Source organism: Engystomops pustulosus, chromosome 2, assembly GCF_040894005.1.
Source record: "Engystomops pustulosus chromosome 2, aEngPut4.maternal, whole genome shotgun sequence".
In the NCBI taxonomy this organism is placed as follows: domain Eukaryota; kingdom Metazoa; phylum Chordata; class Amphibia; order Anura; family Leptodactylidae; genus Engystomops; species Engystomops pustulosus.
In genome coordinates, this window is record NC_092412.1 from 4,619,357 (window position 1) to 4,637,718 (window position 18,362).

The following is an 18,362-nucleotide window of genomic DNA, read 5'->3' on the forward strand; positions in this document are numbered from 1 at the left end:
CCCACATGTGGATGTAACCCGCTGTCAGGTCACATGGCTGACCCCCCACAAGTGGATGTAACCCGCTCCCTGGGCACATGGCGGACCCCCCACATGTGGATGTAACCTAATGTCTGGGCACACTTCGGACCCCCCACATGTGGATGTAACCCGCTGTCTGGGCACATGGCGGACCCCCCACATGTGGATGTAACCCGCTGTCAGGGCACATGGCGGACCCCCCACATGTGGATGTAACCTAATGTCTGGGCACACTTCGGACCCCCCACATGTGGATGTAACCAGCTGTCTTCGCACATGGCGGACCCCCCACATGTGGATGTAACCCGCTGTCAGGGCACATGACGGACCCCCCACATCTGGATGTAACCAGCTGTCTGGGCACATGGCGGACCCCCCACATGTGGATGTAACCCGCTGTCTGGGCACATGGTGGACCCCCCACATGTGGATGTAACCCGCTCGCTGGGCACATGGCGGACCCCCCACATGTGGATGTAACCCGATGTCTGGGCACATGGCGGACCCCCCACATGTGGATGTAACCCGATGTCTGGTCACATGGCTGACACCCCACATGTGGATGTAACCCGCTCCCTGGGCACATGGCGGACCCCCCCACATGTGGATGTAACCCGCTACCTGGGCACATGGCGAACCCCCCACATGTGGATGTAACCCGCTCCCTGGGCACATGGCGGACCCCCCACATGTGGATGTAACCAGCTGCTTGGGCACATGGCGGACCACCCACATGTGGATGTAACCCCTTGTCTGGGCACACAGCGGACCCCCCACATGTGGATGTAACCTGCTGTCTGGGCACATGACGGACCCCCCATATCTGGATGTAACCAGCTGTCTGGGCTCATGGCGGACCCCCCACATGTGAATGTAACCCGCTGTCAGGGCACATGGCTGATACCCCACATGTGGATGTAACCCGCTGTCAGGGCACATGGCGGACCCCATGTGGTTGTAACCGGCTGTCTGGTCACATGGCGGGCACCCCACATGTGGATGTAACCCGCTGTCAGGTCACATGGCGGACACCCCACATGTGGATGTAACCCGCTGTCAGGTCACATGGCGGACCCCCCACAAGTGGATGTAACCCACTGTTTGGGCACATGGCGGACCCCCCACATGTGGATGTAACCTGCTCTCAAGGCACAAATGGCGGGCCCCCCACATGTGGGTGTAACCGGCTGTCTGGTCACATGGTGGACGCCCCACATGTGGATGTAACCCGTTGTCTGGGCACATGGAAGACGCCCCACATGTGGATGTAACCTGCTGTCTGGTCACATGGAGGACCCCCCACATGTGGATGTAACCTGCTGTCTGGGCACATGGCGGACCCCCCCACATGTGGATGTAACCCGCTGTCAAAGCACATGGCGGACGCCCCACATGTGGATGTAACCTGCTGTCAGGGCACATGGCGGCCCCCCCACATGTGGGTGTAACCCGCTGTCTGGGCACATGGCGGAGCCCCCAAATGGGGATGTAACTTGCTGACAAGGAACATGGCGGCCGCCCCACATGTGGATGTAACTCGCTGTCAGGGCACATGGCAGACCCCCACATGTGGATGCAGAGAGCGGATGGGTGCTCTATCCACTTGGCGTCTATGGCGCACTGCCTCATGCTCTGGATGGCGTAGAGAGCGGCTGGCACTCTGTCTGATTTGCGTCTATGGTGCCCTGACTCGGGTTGTGTATGCCATGGAGAGCGGCTGCGTGGTAGGTGCCTGCGCCATGCTTACTCAGACTCTGGTTGGTTTGTGTGGTTGCCCTCTGCGGCGCTGTGGTCGGTGCCCTTCCGATCTTTCGCTCGTATGCGGTCACTGGTGCTGGTGCTGGCACTGTTGATGCAATTGCCGTACTAGTCTGTGGTGCTGCTTCAGCTTATCGGCAGAGTGCAGTACGGCTGCACCCTGTATTTGGTCGGCAGCGGTGTGGCCGGTGGCTGTGCGCAGTGCAGTTTCCGCATCGGCTGGGCTTCGATGAACAGAGACGTCGGCTCGGACTAAAGTCTAGAAATGCAATAAAGAAAAATTGAAGGTGTATTAGAGCTTTGTATAATTTGTGTACGACATATGATACATCCTGCAGAAGAAGCGTCCCCTTACCTGACTCTGCCATCCGGGATCGCTGGTCCATTATAAGCCACGTGAGCTCTTCAGGCTCCTGATCAAAGGAAAAGATGTCCAAAACACACAGAAAACCTAAAAGGGTTCGGGAAGCCCTAATCCTCTGGCTTAGCAGTCACAGAGGTCTTTGTTCAGAGGCAGTGATGTTTCTGGATGGCTTCTGTCTGAGGTTTAGGCCCCTGCGATGGTAAACCGCTTTTTCTGGTTGTCTGGTCTTGTTAGACGAGTGCTCTGCAGATTGGGCAGCTGATATTTTCTCCAATCCACCTTAAGATCCAGCCATGGTGGAAGAGATGACTCGAGGGCAGCTTGGCTACAGACTCTTCTGCTATGAAGTATTCCATAGATATAATACAAGATGAGTTGGCATCATCAGTTAGGGTGTAGCTCATCATCTGCAGACATTCCAGTCTTCCAGTGCACCCTCTCTGGCGTTGTGGGTTCTGGGAGCGTTGCATTGTGGTAATACCACTGGTGTTTGCGCCTTCGTTCTCGTGCCTAGCTGGCTCCATATGTACAGATGACTTTACAGGGTCTGACTCTGCAGATGATAATGCTACACTTGGCCCTGTTGATGCCTCAGGCTCTGGTGTTGCTGGTGCCTCAGGCTCTGGTGGTGCTGTTGCCTTTGGCTCTTGACGGCGTAGAGAGCAGATGGGTACTCTATCCACTTGGCTTTTATGGCGCGCTGCCTCTTGCTCTGGAAGGGGTGGAGAGCGGCTGGCACTCTGTCCGCTTGGCATCTATGAGTCGGGGTGTGTATGCCATGGAGAGCGGCTGCGTCATGGTTGGCACCTGCGCCGTGCTAACTCAGACTCTGGGTGGCTTGGAGAGCAGCTGTGTGGTTTCCCTCTGCGGCGCTGTGGTGGGTGGCCTTCCGATCTTTGGGTTGTACGCTGTCGTATGCTGTTAGGAGCGGATGGTGCTGGCACTGCTGATGAGATTGCTGCACTAGTCTGTGGCGCTGCTTCAGCTTCTCGACGGAGTGGAGAACGGCTGCGCCCTTTGTTTGGTCGTCGGCAGTGTGGCTGGTGGTCTGTACGCAGTACGGTTTCAGCATCGGCTGGCGCAGGCAGACGTTGCCTTGATGAATAGAGACGTCGACTCGGGCTAAAGTCTAGGAATGCAATAAAGAAAAATTGAGAGTGTATTAGAGCGATGTATAATTTGTGTACGTCAGATGATACATCCTGCAGAAGATGCGTCCACTTACCTGACTCTGACATCTGGCATCGCTGGCATGTTATGAACCTGTTATGAGCTCCTCAGCCTCCTGATCAAAGAAAACCTTAAAGGTTGGGGAAGCCCTAAGCCTTGGCTTAGCAGTCGCAGAGGTCTTGGTGCAGAGGCAGTGATGTTTCTGGTTCTGTCTGAGGTTTAGGCCCCTGCGATGTGCAGCTATATGCGGTGTGATGGAAGACGGCTTTTAGATGCTCCGGCTGGTGATTCTGGTCGTCTGGTCTTGTTAGACGGGTGCTCTGCAGATTGGGCAGCTGACATTTTCTCCAATCCACCTTATGATGCAGTCATAGTGGAAGAGATGACTGCAGGGCAGCTTGGCAACTCTCTCTTGTGCTACGAAGTCTTCCATGCAAATGATGCATGATGAGTTGGCGTCATCAGTTAGGGTGTAGTTCATCATCTGCAGACGTTCCAGTCTTCCAGCACGCCCTCTCCGGGGTCGTCTATTCTGGGGGCGCTGCGTTGTGGTAATACCACTGGTGGTTGGGCCTTCATTCTCCTGCCTAGCTGGCTCATTAGGCACAGATGACACTACAGGGCCCGGCACTGCAGATGATATGGCTACACTTGGCCCTGTTGATGCTTCAGGCTCTGGTGGTATTGGTGCCTCAGGCTCTGGTAGTGCTAGTGTCCCAGGTTCTGATGGCCTTGGCGCTGCCTCAGGCACTGGTGGTTCTGGTGCCTCAGACTCTGGTGGTGCTGGTGCCTCAAGCTCTGGTGTTGCTGGTACCTCAAGCTCTAGTGGTGCTGCAGCATCAGGCTCTAGACGGGGTGGAGAGCGGATGGGTACTCTATCCACTTGGCGTCTGTGGCGCGCTGACTCAGGGTGTGTATGGTGTGGAGAGCGGCTGCGCACTCTGTCCACTTGGCGTCTGTGGCTCCCTGTCTCATGGTGTGTTTGACGTGGAGAGCGGCTGCGTGGTTGGCGTCTGCGCCGTGCTAACTCAGACTCTTGGCGGCTTGGAGAGCGGCTGTGTTGTTGCCCTCTGTGGCGCTGTGTTGGGCGGCCCTCCGACCTTTGGTTCGTCCGCTGTCGTATGCTGTTAGGAGAGGATGGTGCAGGCACTGCTGAGGAGATTGCCCCACTACTCCCTGGTGCTCCTTCTCGACGGAGTGGAGAACGGCTGCGCTCTGTGCCCTGTTGGCGGCCGCGGCGGCGTGACCGGCGGTCCGTGCGTGGTACACTATTATCATCATCTGGCGCTGGCAGACGCTGCCTTGATGAACGGAGACGTCGTCTCGGGGTAAAGTCTAGAAATGCAATAAAAAATAATTGAAGGTGTATTAGAGCTTTGTATAATTTGTGTACGACAGATGATACATCCTGTAGAAGAAGTGTCCACTTACCTGACTCTGCCATCCGGGATCGCTGGTCCATTATAAGCCACGTGGGCTCTTCAGGCTCCTGATCACAGGAAAAGATGTATAAAATACACTGAAAATCTAAAAAGTTTGGGGGAGCCCAAGGCCCACAAAGGGCAGGAGGCAAAGCCCCTACCCACTGATGGAGAAAAATCACTAGATCAAGATCTCAAAGAAAAGACTTGAAATAGAAATGCAATAAGGACCACTAATAGTTTCAGCTCCTGCTTCCACTACTAGCGGGGACCAAATGGCACCAGGTGGAAGGCAGGGGGGACTTTTATAGCCAAGAGCCATTGTGACATCACACTTCTGTAGCCCCGCCCACTCCTGTAGCCCCGCCCACTCCTGTAGCCCCGCCCCTGCATTATGACATCACAATTGGCTGGAATCCTGTGACATTCCATGCACCCACCACTATACAGGTATGTACACACTGTAGTTATGTAAATGGTGGACAATGTTTGGAGGTGACACCAGGAAGTGCAGCCATATTGGGGGTTTCTGGGGATTATTCACTATCGCGCCATCTACACTCTAGTAGGTCCGTACAAATCCTGTCTATGAATCCATACAATATTCCATAATCTATAGATGGATGGATGTATTTTCCATGCACAGGTGTATTCAAGAATCTGCAGATTTATAAAGTAGGTTTGGAGTGTAATAAAATATGTCATAAAACAGAATAAAGAGATAATTATTAATGATCAGGGGACGTATTTACAGAATTGGGGTAATATAATCTGTCATTTCCATTGGCTGGGAGCTCCTTCATGTGTGTGGTCCAGGTAGTTACAGAGTTTCTACGGTATAAAAAAGACAAATGTCCATCAAGTTCAACCAAGGAAGGGAAGGGATTGGATGAGGAAGGGATTGGATGAGGAAGGGAAGGGATTGGATGAGGAAGGGAAGGGATTGGATGAAGAAGGGAAGGGATTGGATGAAGAAGGGATTGGATGAGGAAGGGAAGGGATTGGATGAGGAAGGGAAGGGATTGGATGAAGAAGGGAAGGGATTGGATGAGGAAGGGATTGGATGAGGAAGGGAAGGGATTGGATGAGGAAGGGAAGGGATTGGATGAAGAAGGGAAGGGATTGGATGAAGAAGGGATTGGATGCGGAAGGGATTGGATGAGGAAGGGATTGGGGGGGGGGGAACAATTCTATATAACAGAACCATCAATGTTATTTACATGTAATAAGGCATCTAGACCCTTCTTGAAGCTCTCTGCTGTCCCTGCTGTGACCAGCGCCTGAGCTCAGCTATTCCACAGATTGACCTCTCTCATAGTAAAGAAGTCCTGTCCCCTCTGGTGATTAATCCTGGTTTTCTCCAGACGCAGACTCCGCCCCCTTGTCTTTTGATTTGATTTAACCTGGAACAACTTATGTTGTTGTATGGACCATTTATATATTTATATAAATTTATCATGTCTCCTCTTAGTCGTCTCTAGAATCTAGTTGATTTAATCTTTCCTCATAACTGAGACCCTCCATACCCCTTATCATTTCTGTGGCTCTTCGTTGTCCCCTCTCCAGCTCCAGGGCCTCCTATTTATGGACCGGAGCCCAGAACTGGACGGTATATTCCAGGTGAGGCAGAACCAATGTCTTGTACAGTGTAATATTACATCCCTATCCCCAGAGTCCAGACCACTGCTCATACATGACAAGATCCTACTGGCTTTAGAGGCAGCTGATTGACATTGTGCTGTTATATAATTTATGATCTACCAGTCACCCAGGTCCTTCTCAGCGAGAGACTCTCCCAGATTTACTCCCACAAGGACATATGTTCCCTGTGTATTATTAGCCCCAGATGCATAACCTTACATTTATCCACATTGAACCTCATTTGCCAAGTGAATGACCAAACACTCAGTTTGTCCAAGTCACCTGCAGCTACTACTCCCATCCTCTATAGACCATATTACACTACACAGCTTGTACTACTCCTATCCTCCATAGACTGTATTACACTACACAGCTTGTACTACTACCCCCATCCCCCATAGACTGTATTACATTACACAGCTTGTACTACCCCCATCCTCCATAGACTGTTTTACACTACACAGCTTGTACTACTCCCCCCATCCTTCATAGACCGTATTACACTACACAGCTTGTACTACTACCCCCATCCTGCATAGACTGTATTACACTACACAGCTTGTACTACTCCCCCCATCCTCCATAGACCGTATTACACTATACAGCTTGTACTACTACCCCCATCCTCCATAGACTGTATTACACTACACAGCTTGTACTACTACCCCCATCCTCCATAGACTGTATTACACTACATAGCTTGTACTACTACACCCATCCTCCATAGACTGTATTACACTACACAGCGTGTACTACTACCCTCATCCTCCATAGACTGTATTACACTACACAGCTTGTACTACTACTCCCATCCTCCATAGACCGTATTATGGATGGCTGTGTTCCCCATTGCGCCGGAAGCGGCTGCACGTCACCCTGCTCCTGCTCACCTTCGGGTGCCGTCGCGGTCCGGGCGCTGTTGCTGCTCGGCGCCGGCTCCCTGACATCCCCGTCCTCCCTCCTCGCCCCCCGGTGTGACCTGTTTCTGACCTGTCTGGGGTCGTCCTGCCGGGATTGCCACGTGCGCTGTGGCCGGTGCGGTGCCCGTTCTCTGGTGTCCGTTCCGATCGGTGTGGTCTGCCCGGGGCTGGTTGCGGCTGCGGTCCGCGTGCTGCGGGTGCGGCGGCCCGTGTCCCCGGCTGTGGAGTGAGGAGACTTGTTTGCCCCCCCCTGTTCATCTGTCCTGTCCTGTTCTGTCCTGTCCTATGTGGATTTGGATCGCTGGGGATTCCTTACCTACACCGCTGTTGCCTGGACTGCTGGGGATCCTGGGTCCTGTGTTGCTGCTGCCTAGGGCGGCTGGGGATCTTCTGTCGCCCTTGTCTGGACTGCCTGGGGGCCTCCGTCCCTGCCGCCATTGCTGGGATTGCTGGGGATTGCCTGTGTCTGCTGCCACTACTTGGGTGACTGGAGGTCCCTCTGTGCCCACCGACTGTTTTTTTGACTGCTATAACATCGGGACTCTATTATTTTGGAATACCGCCAAGAGTTGGACTACCTTCGAAGACCTGCTGTACCTCGTGCTGGACTGGTCCCGAGGGAAGACATCGGACGTGGGGCTGGAGAGGCCGGAGTATGAAGTGGGACTGCCAACGTCTGGATCCAAGGTATGGGGTCCCTGGTGGGGGGAGGACGGGCCAATGCCTAGGGATGGGAGGAGAGGATCCCTGCATTTCAGATTGTCTCCCATTGTGGCCTAACGAATTGAGGAGGAAAATCTCCCAGGGTGATTTGATGGTACCGACTGCTGGTGCAGTCAGTCCTGTAATGGGGTCCTGGGGCGTCCCGGAATATGAGGTCTTGCAGGCACTCAGAGTGTGGAGTTTTGTTCTGCATCTGTACTTTGTACTGGGGGTGGGCGGAAGTATCCCGCTCTGTTTGTGGTCTCTGCTACTGGACCCAGCCCGTTGTTGCCGAGGTCTACCTGGCGAGATATCTCCGAGGGCTGTGGAGAGTCTGGGCTACCTCGATCAGAGGATGGGGGTTCTCTTGGGCTCCATCCAGGGCAGGTGCTTGTTCTACCCCCCTATGGCCCCGTACCGCGGTCTGAATAAGGAGGTCTGGGTGCAAACTAATGCTGCAATTGCTGCTCAATGTTTATCAAGGTCTAGATCGGACAATGAAGATATACTTGTGACTATTGGGGAGATTAACCCCCCCCCCCCTATGTCTGCACCACCAATTTATGTCCAATGGAAGTAGGAAATCTGGTGGAGGACTGAATATGGGTTTGAGATTAGGGAATCTCAACCCCGGGTTTTATAAATATGGGGAGGAAAGGAAAAATGAGTATATGCATCCTAAGGAGAACAGCAGAATTAGGTTTACGCGTCATGTACTTTTAGACATTCAGAAATCTATACCTAGGAGGAATATGAACTGTAAAGATATACCAAAAGAAATTAGGAGACCGTTTCGGGGAACACGGGCAGGCTTTAAGCGTAAACAGAGGAAGAGGGGGATGAGACCGTTTGTCCCTTCGGTGTTAATTGGAAATGTAAGATCTCTAAGTAACAAAATGGACGAGTTACATTCTATGGTCATGAATAACAATGAAATGTTGAAGTGCTGTATTATGTGTTTCACTGAGTCGTGGCTGCACGATATGATCCCGGATAGCCTGATTAGTGTACCAGGCTTCTCCCAGGTTAGGGGAGATAGGGACTGTAGAAGTAGTGGGATAAAAAAGGAGGAGGTATTATCATTTATGTAAATCAGGGGTGGTGTTTAGCCGAACATATTACAGTGAGAATTAAACATTGCTGTGGAGACGTGGAGATTTTAGCACTGGTGATGAGGCCGGCCAACTAGAGGAGAACATATACTTGATTTATTCTATGCTAACACTACTGATGCTTACAAATCTGTGACAATGCCACCCTTGGGAAATTCTGACCATAATTTGATTTTTCTGAAACCGCGATATCGCCCGGTCCTAAAAAGACTTCCTCCCAAGGAGATAGTGGTACGTAAATGGTCAGGGTCGGTGGAAGAGGAATTGCAATGCTGTTTCGCAACTACAGACTGGGAGTTGTTATGTGGCGAAGCTCAGGGCGATGTAAACCTGGGTGTTACTCTGGTCAGTGACTATATCAGGTTCTGTGTAGACAGTATAGTGCCAGAAAAAAGGGTCAAAATATTTGCTAATAACAAACCTTGGATGACTGGAGAACTTAAGAAACTGTTGGGATGGAAGAGGCGGGCTTTCTTAGTAGGGGATGAGGATTCCTATAGAAGTCTATTGAAGGATGTGAAACATAAAATTTGGGAGTGCAAAGCTGCATATAAAAAGAGATTAGAAAATAAGCTGTCTGAGCAGAATACAAAGGAGGTCTGGAAGGGTCTAAAACTAATCACCGGAATACCTGTGCGAACTGAAGGGGCAGAAGGGGATACAGAGAAGGCCAACGAATTGAATAATTTCTTTAATCGGTTTGATGATATGAGTAATTCCATAGTGTCGGGAAGTAGCGTATGGGATGGTGTAAATCTAAATGTGGTGGGGGAATGATACGAGGGAGGAAAACAGGAGATGATGCCGCCGATTAAAGTTGAGGATGTGGTACTAGAATTAGGACGAATAAAATCTAGTAAAGCTGGAGGCCCAGACATGTTAGATAATAGGGTCCTGAAATCGTGCTGTAGGGAGCTGGGGGAGGTTTTCACACATTTATTTAATATGAGCTTACAATGTGGAATAGTGCCGACTTTATGGAAAACTTCGGTCATAGTTCCTGTGAATAAAGTCCCTCGACCGAAAACGTTAAACGATTACAGACCAATAGCTCTGACCCCGGTGGTCATGAAAATCTTAGAAAGACTGGTTATGCGGCACTTATCTAGTGTGGTGAAGGATTTTGTAGACCCGTTACAATTTGCATATCGCCGTGGGCTGGGAGAAGATGATGCACTAATTAACCTGTTACACAGAGTATGTGCTCATCTTGAATCTCCTAAAACAGAGGTTCGTCTGACTTTTTTTGACTTCAGCAGCGCATTTAACACGATCATTCCAGCATTGTTAGAATCTAAGCTTCAGGTTATGCAGATAGAACCGATCATGATCAAATGGCTGATGACTTATCTGCGCTGTAGACCACAGAGGGTCAGGCTGGGTGACATATGGTCTGACGAGGTGGTGTGCAGTACGGGGGCCCCCCAGGGTACTGTGTTAGCTCCTTTTTTGTTTATTTTTTTTGTGGCTTGGGGCAATTGTATCTCTAGTAGGGATTGTCAAAAGATGGATAAGATAATTAAGAAAGCCTCCTCGATAGTAGGCCTGCAATTTGATAGATGGGAGAAACTTGTACAGTGCGGAATAATAAGGAAATTGGAAAAAATTAGAAATAATAGTGACCACCCAATGCATGGCGTGCTGCAGGCGCAGATCAGTGGTTTTAGCTCCCGTTTTATTCTCTTGCGTTGCAGGTCGGAGAGATTTAAAAAGACGTTTATACCGGCCGCTCTCGAGCTGTCAAATACAGCGATTAGGGGTAAAATAGGAATGTTTTAGAAAATGAGACTATTTGGAAAAATGGGTTCTATTTTATTACTGTTATAATCTATTTAAGTAATTATTTATTGAATATCGGGTGAAATTTACTTATGTGTATTGGTGTTTTATTGTATATGTGTTCTTTTTATGTGAGTTTTTATATATGTGATGTCTTGTCAATTTGATGTACTGCGGAGGTGACACTTTAAGTTCCCATTTGGGATAATAATGTACTATTATTATTATTATTATTATTATTATTATTATTATTACACAGCTTGTACTACTCCCCCCATCCTCCATAGACTGTATTACACTACACAGCTTGTACTACTACTCCCATCCTCCATAGACTGTATTACACTACACAGCTTGTACTACTCCCCCCATCCTCCATAGACTGTATTACACTACACAGCTTGTACTACTCCCATCCTCCATAGACTGTATTACACTACACAGCTTGTACTACTCCCATCCTCCATAGACTGTATTACACTACACAGCTTGTACTACTACTCCCATCCTCCATAGACTGTATTACACTACACAGCTTGTACTACTCCCCCATCCTCCATAGACTGTATTACACTACACAGCTTGTACTACTACCCCCATCCTCCATAGACTGTATTACACTACACAGCTTGTACTACTACTCCCATCCTCCATAGACTGTATTACACTACACAGCTTGTATTACTCCCATCCTCCATAGACTGTATTACACTACACAGCTTGTACTACTACCCCCATCCTCCATAGACTGTATTACACTACACAGCTTGTACTACTCCCCCATCCTCCATAGACTGTATTACACTACACAGCTTGTACTACTCCCATCCTCCATAGACTGTATTACACTACACAGCTTGTACTACTACTCCCATCCTCCATAGACTGTATTACACTACACAGCTTGTACTACTCCCCCCATCCTCCATAGACTGTATTACACTACACAGCTTGTACTACTCCCTCCATCCTCCATAGACTGTATTACACTACACAGCTTGTACTACTACTCCCATCCTCCATAGACTGTATTACACTACACAGCTTGTACTACTACTCCCATCCTCCATAGACTGTATTACACTACACAGCTTGTACTACTACTCCCATCCTCCATAGACTGTATTACACTACACAGCTTGTACTACTACTCCCATCCTCCATAGACTGTATTACACTACACAGCTTGTACTACTCCCCCATCCTCCATAGACTGTATTACACTACACAGCTTGTACTACTACCCCCATCCTCCATAGACTGTATTACACTACACAGCTTGTACTACTACTCCCATCCTCCATAGACTGTATTACACTACACAGCTTGTATTACTCCCATCCTCCATAGACTGTATTACACTACACAGCTTGTACTACTACCCCCATCCTCCATAGACTGTATTACACTACACAGCTTGTACTACTCCCCCCATCCTCCATAGACTGTATTACACTACACAGCTTGTACTACTCCCCCCATCCTCCATAGACTGTATTACACTACACAGCTTGTACTACTACTCCCATCCTCCATAGACTGTATTACACTACACAGCTTGTACTACTACTCCCATCCTCCATAGACTGTATTACACTACACAGCTTGTACTACTACTCCCATCCTCCATAGACTGTATTACACTACACAGCTTGTACTACTCCCCCATCCTCCATAGACTGTATTACACTACACAGCTTGTACTACTACCCCCATCCTCCATAGACTGTATTACACTACACAGCTTGTACTACTATTCCCATCCTCCATAGACTGTATTACACTACACAGCTTGTATTACTCCCATCCTCCATAGACTGTATTACACTACACAGCTTGTACTACTACCCCCATCCTCCATAGACTGTATTACACTACACAGCTTGTACTACTACTCCCATCCTCCATAGACTGTATTACACTACACAGCTTGTATTACTCCCATTCTCCATAGACTGTATTACACTACACAGCTTGTACTACTACCCCATCCTCCATAGACTGTATTACACTACACAGCTTGTACTACTCCCCCCATCCTCCATAGACTGTATTACACTACACAGCTTGTACTACTCCCCCCATCCTCCATAGACTGTATTACACTACACAGCTTGTACTACTCCCCCCATCCTCCATAGACTGTATTACACTACACAGCTTGTACTACTACTCCCATCCTCCATAGACTGTATTACACTACACCGCTTGTACTACTACTCCCATCCTCCATAGACTGTATTACACTACACAGCTTGTACTACTACCCCCATCCTCCATAGACTGTATTACACTACACAGCTTGTACTACTACTCCCATCCTCCATAGACTGTATTACACTACACAGCTTGTACTACTACCCCCATCCTCCATAGACTGTATTACACTACACAGCTTGTACTACTACTCCCATCCTCCATAGACTGTATTACACTACACAGCTTGTACTACTCCCCCATCCTCCATAGACTGTATTACACTACACAGCTTGTACTACTACCCCCATCCTCCATAGACTGTATTACACTACACAGCTTGTACTACTACTCCCATCCTCCATAGACTGTATTACACTACACAGCTTGTATTACTCCCATCCTCCATAGACTGTATTACACTACACAGCTTGTACTACTACCCCCATCCTCCATAGACTGTATTACACTACACAGCTTGTACTACTACTCCCATCCTCCATAGACTGTATTACACTACACAGCTTGTATTACTCCCATTCTCCATAGACTGTATTACACTACATAGCTTGTACTACTACCCCCATCCTGCATAGACTGTATTACACTACACAGCTTGTACTACTACCCCCATCCTGCATAGACTGTATTACACTACACAGCTTGTACTACTACTCCCATCCTCCATAGACTGTATTACACTACACAGCTTGTACTACTACCCCCATCCTGCATAGACTGTATTACACTACACAGCTTGTACTACTACCCCCATCCTGCATAGACTGTATTACACTACACAGCTTGTACTACTACTCCCATCCTCCATAGACTGTATTACACTACACAGCTTGTACTACTCCCCCCATCCTCCATAGACTGTATTACACTACACAGCTTGTACTACTACTCCCATCCTCCATAGACTGTATTACACTACACAGCTTGTACTACTACTCCCATCCTCCATAGACTGTATTACACTACACAGCTTGTACTACTCCCCCATCCTCCATAGACTGTATTACACTACACAGCTTGTACTACTACCCCCATCCTCCATAGACTGTATTACACTACACAGCTTGTACTACTACCCCCATCCTCCATAGACTGTATTACACTACACAGCTTGTACTACTCCCCCATCCTCCATAGACTGTATTACACTACACAGCTTGTACTACTACCCCCATCCTCCATAGACTGTATTACACTACACAGCTTGTACTACTACTCCCATCCTCCATAGACTGTATTACACTACACAGCTTGTACTACTCCCCTCATCCTCCATACACTGTATTACACTACACAGCTTGTACTACTACTCCCATCCTCCATAGACTGTATTACACTACACAGCTTGTATTACTCCCATCCTCCATAGACTGTATTACACTACACAGCTTGTACTACTACCCCCATCCTCCATAGACTGTATTACACTACACAGCTTGTACTACTCCCCCCATCCTCCATAGACCGTATTACACTACACAGCTTGTACTACTCCCCCCATCCTCCATAGACCGTATTACACTACACAGCTTGTACTACTCCCCCCATCCTCCATAGACTGTATTACACTACACAGCTTGTACTACTCCCCCCATCCTCCATAGACTGTATTACACTACACAGCTTGTACAACTACCCTCATCCTCCATAGACTGTATTACACTACACAGCTTGTACTACTCCCTCCATCCTCCATAGACTGTATTACACTACACATCTTGTACTACTCCCCCCATCCTCCATAGACTGTATTACACTACACAGCTTGTACTACTCCCCCCATCCTCCATAGACTGTATTACACTTCACAGCTTGTACTACTACCCCCATCCCCCATAGACCTTATTACACTACACAGCTTGTACTACTACTCCCATCCTCCATAGACTGTATTACACTACACAGCTTGTACTACTACTCCCATCCTCCATAGACTGTATTACACTACACAGCTTGTACTACTCCCCTCATCCTCCATAGACTGTATTACACTACACAGCTTGTACTACTACTCCCATCCTCCATACACTGTATTACACTACACATTTTGGTGTTGTCTAGACACGGTGCTATTAATTCCTACCTATGAATCATTAATAAATAAATTATCTAATAGTGGGCCAAGCACAGACCCCTGGGGTCCACCACTTATACCTGGTGACTAGAGATGAGCGAGCACTAAAATGCTCGAGTGCTCGTCTCGAATAACGAACCCCATTGAAGTCAATGGGAGACTCGAGCATTTTTCAAGGGGACCAAGGCTCTGCACAGGGAAGCTTGGCCAAACACCTGGGAACCTCAGAAAAGGATGGAAACACCACGGAAATGGACAGGAAACAGCAGGGGCAGCATGCATGGATGCCTCTGAGGCTGCTTAATCGCACCATTATGCCAAAATTATGGGCAACAGCATGGCCATGACAGAGTGACAGAATGAGGCTAGATAGCATCTAAAACATCCAATAATTGACCCTGACACTATAGGGGACGGCATGCAGAGGCAGCGGCAGCAGCGGCAGGCTAGAGAGTGGCATGGCGACATACCCTAAATGGACTCAGGCTTCAAACCAATGGGTGGCAGAGAGGAACCAAAGGAGGTGAGCAAGAAGCGCTGAAATGATTTCCTATGTGAAGAAAAGGTTGACGGTATATTTAGTCGATAACACAGCATGGTGGCGACATAGTGACCAAGTTCCATAACGTATCTGGTGAAACACCCGAAAAATGAGCCTGACACAGCTCTTTTGATAAGGGGACGACATGTGGAGGCAGCCATGGAGACGACTTCCATGATTAAGAGCGACAGTATGGGGCATTCATATTGCGCTGCTATGATTGCAACTTCAGGTCTCCAGCATGGCGGCGACAGATGGGCCGAGTTCCACTATGTATCTGGTGAAACACCTGAAAATTCTGCCTGACACAGCTTGTTTGATAAGGGGATGATGTGCTGCATATCCTCTCGTGCTCCAGCGTCTGGCGTATAGACAGTTGAAATGAGACATTGGTGGACGCTGTGGAGGATCGTGGAGGCAAAATGGACAGGAAACAGCAGGGGCAGCATGCATGGATGCCTCTGAGGCTGCCTAATCTTGGGATGGAGCTGGCGGTCCACTGCCAGGCGAGTTTTCACCTGTCCAAGCCCCTGTCTCTCGGCTCCTCCCCACCCAAAATGGGCCTGGGGGCCAGAAGCGTTTACTTTGAAAAAATTTTAATTTTCAAAGCAGGCGGGGTCGTTTGAATATTTCACCTAGGAATAATGGAATAGCATAGTGGTTCTATTTTTAATTGTTTTTACGGAAATGGTTCCATGATTAAGAGCGACAGTATGGGGCATCCATATTGCGCTGCTATGATTGCAACTTCAGGTCTCCAGCATGGCGGCGACAGATGGGCCGAGTTCCACTATGTATCTGGTGAAACACCTGAAAATTCTGCCTGACACAGCTCGTTTGATAAGGGGACCATGTATGGAGGCAGTGAACTAGTAGTAGATTAAAGGTGCTGCAGTTAAAACTATGTTAGTTGGATCTTGGCATGGAGCTGGCGCTCCGCTGCCAATCCAAGCCCCTGTCTCTAGGCTACTCCCCAAACAGCACTTCTAAGAACCTTTTGTATAAGATCAAGTGTAGTAGCGTTCTTATAAGTTTGGGATATGGCGGGTGAGGGGAATGTAAACAGATGCTCAAGAAGCGCTGAAATAATATCGGTAAATGATAAAAGTTTGCCAGTATATTTTGTGGATTACACAGCAGGGTGGCGACAAAGTTAACAAGTTTGATGTGGAATCCATGAAAACAACCCAAAATTCTGCCCGACACAGCTCGTTTGATAAGGAGACCATGTATGGAGGCAGCTATATGGACGACTTCTGGAGGCAGCTATGGCGATGACGTGTGGAGGCTGCTATGGAGACAATTTAATTTGGATAGTGCCTGTATGTGGCAGTCCAAAAAAGTTTTCAAACCAGAGGAGCAGGTAGCTGGTCCTCCAGAAAAATTAAATAGATTGAGTGCCTGTATGTGGCACTCCCAAAAATTGTTTAAAAAAGAGGAACAGGTAGGTGGTCCTCCAGAAAAATTTAAAACATAGAGTACTATAGCTATAGCCAGTTGGCCCTGGCAAAAAATAGCCAGTTTCCTCTGCTTTAGTGTACAAAGAGGAGGAGACGGAGGACAATGAGGAGGAGGAGTGCATACATTATTCAGGTTGAGCTTCTTTCACCTGGTGGAGAATGAAAATCCGGAGAAATCCAGGCTTTATTCATCTTGATAAGCGTCAGCCTGTCAGCGCTGTCAGTCGACAGGCGTGTACGCTTATCGGTGATGATGCCACCAGCTGCACTGAAAACCCGCTTGGACAACACACTAGCGGCAGGGCAGGCAAGAACCTCCAAGGCGTACAGCGCCAGTTCATGCCACATGTCCAGCTTTGAAACCCAGTAGTTGTAGGGAGCTGTGTGATCATTTAGGACGATGGTATGGTCAGCTACGTACTCCCTCACCATCTTTCTGTAAAGATCAGCCCTACTCTGCCGAGACTGGGGACAGGTGACAGTGTCTTGCTGGGGTGACATAAAACTGGCAAAGGCCTTGTAAAGCGTACCCCTGCCAGTGCTGGACAAGCTGCCTGCTCGCCTACTCTCCCTCGCTACTTGTCCCGCAGAAGTACGCCCTCTGCCGCTAGCGCTGTCAGAAGGGAAATACTGTTTCAGCTTGTGCACCAGGGCCTGCTGGTATTCATGCATTCTCACACTCCTTTCCTCTCCAGGGTTGAGAGTGGAAAGATTTTGCTTGTACCGTGGGTCCAGGAGAGTGAATACCTAGTAATCGGTGCTGGAATAAATTCTTTGAACGCGAGGGTCACGGGATAGGCAGCCTAGCATGAAATCTGCCATATGCGCCAGAGTACCAACGCGTAAGAATTCACTCCCCTCACTGGCCTGACTGTCCATTTCCTCCTCCTCCAACTCCTCCAACTCCTCTTCTTCTGCCCATACACGCTGAACAGTGAAGGACTGAACAATGGTCCCCTCTTCTGTCTCGCCAACATTCTCCTCCTCTTCCTCCTCATCCTCCTCCGATATGCGCTGAGAAACAGACCTAAGGGTGCTTTGGCTATCAACAAGGGAATCTTCTTCTCCCGTCTCTTGTGACGAGCGCAAAGCTTCCGACTTCATGCTGACCAGAGAGTTTTTCAACAGGCCAAGCAGCGGGATGGTGAGGCTGATGATGGCGGCATCTCCACTGACCATCTG

The 18,362-nt window shown here is 48.8% G+C and overlaps 2 protein-coding genes across 3 annotated transcripts in view; one reads left to right on the forward strand and one right to left on the reverse strand.

Annotated features, from left to right (window-relative positions):
* The window catches only part of LOC140117147 (olfactory receptor 52N2-like), a 135,789-nt gene that overhangs the window by 44,201 nt on the left and 73,226 nt on the right, over positions 1-18,362 (forward strand). The gene's annotated exons all lie outside the window — the stretch shown is intronic.
* Positions 147-8,065, reverse strand: LOC140116356 (uncharacterized). The gene is made up of 5 exons (XM_072132883.1): positions 7,874-8,065; positions 4,745-4,802; positions 3,369-4,648; positions 2,135-3,272; positions 147-2,038 (listed from the first exon to the last, which is right to left on the reverse strand). The coding sequence occupies exons 1-3, from the start codon at positions 8,063-8,065 to the stop codon at positions 3,621-3,623; spliced, it is 1,278 nt and encodes a 425-aa protein (XP_071988984.1). The 3' UTR covers positions 147-2,038; positions 2,135-3,272; positions 3,369-3,620.

Excerpts from the sequence above, each read along its gene's own strand:
- LOC140116356 (XM_072132883.1), bottom strand. The coding sequence starts at position 8,065 with ATGGGAGACAATCTGAAATGCAGGGATCCTCTCCTCCCATCCCTAGGC. Across the intron at positions 4,803-7,873 it reads GGTACAGCAGGTCTTCGAAG|GAGCCTGAAGAGCCCACGTG; the intron begins GTAGTCCAACTC and ends TCCTGTGATCAG. Across the intron at positions 4,649-4,744 it reads ATCCCGGATGGCAGAGTCAG|ACTTTACCCCGAGACGACGT; the intron begins GTAAGTGGACAC and ends TTGCATTTCTAG.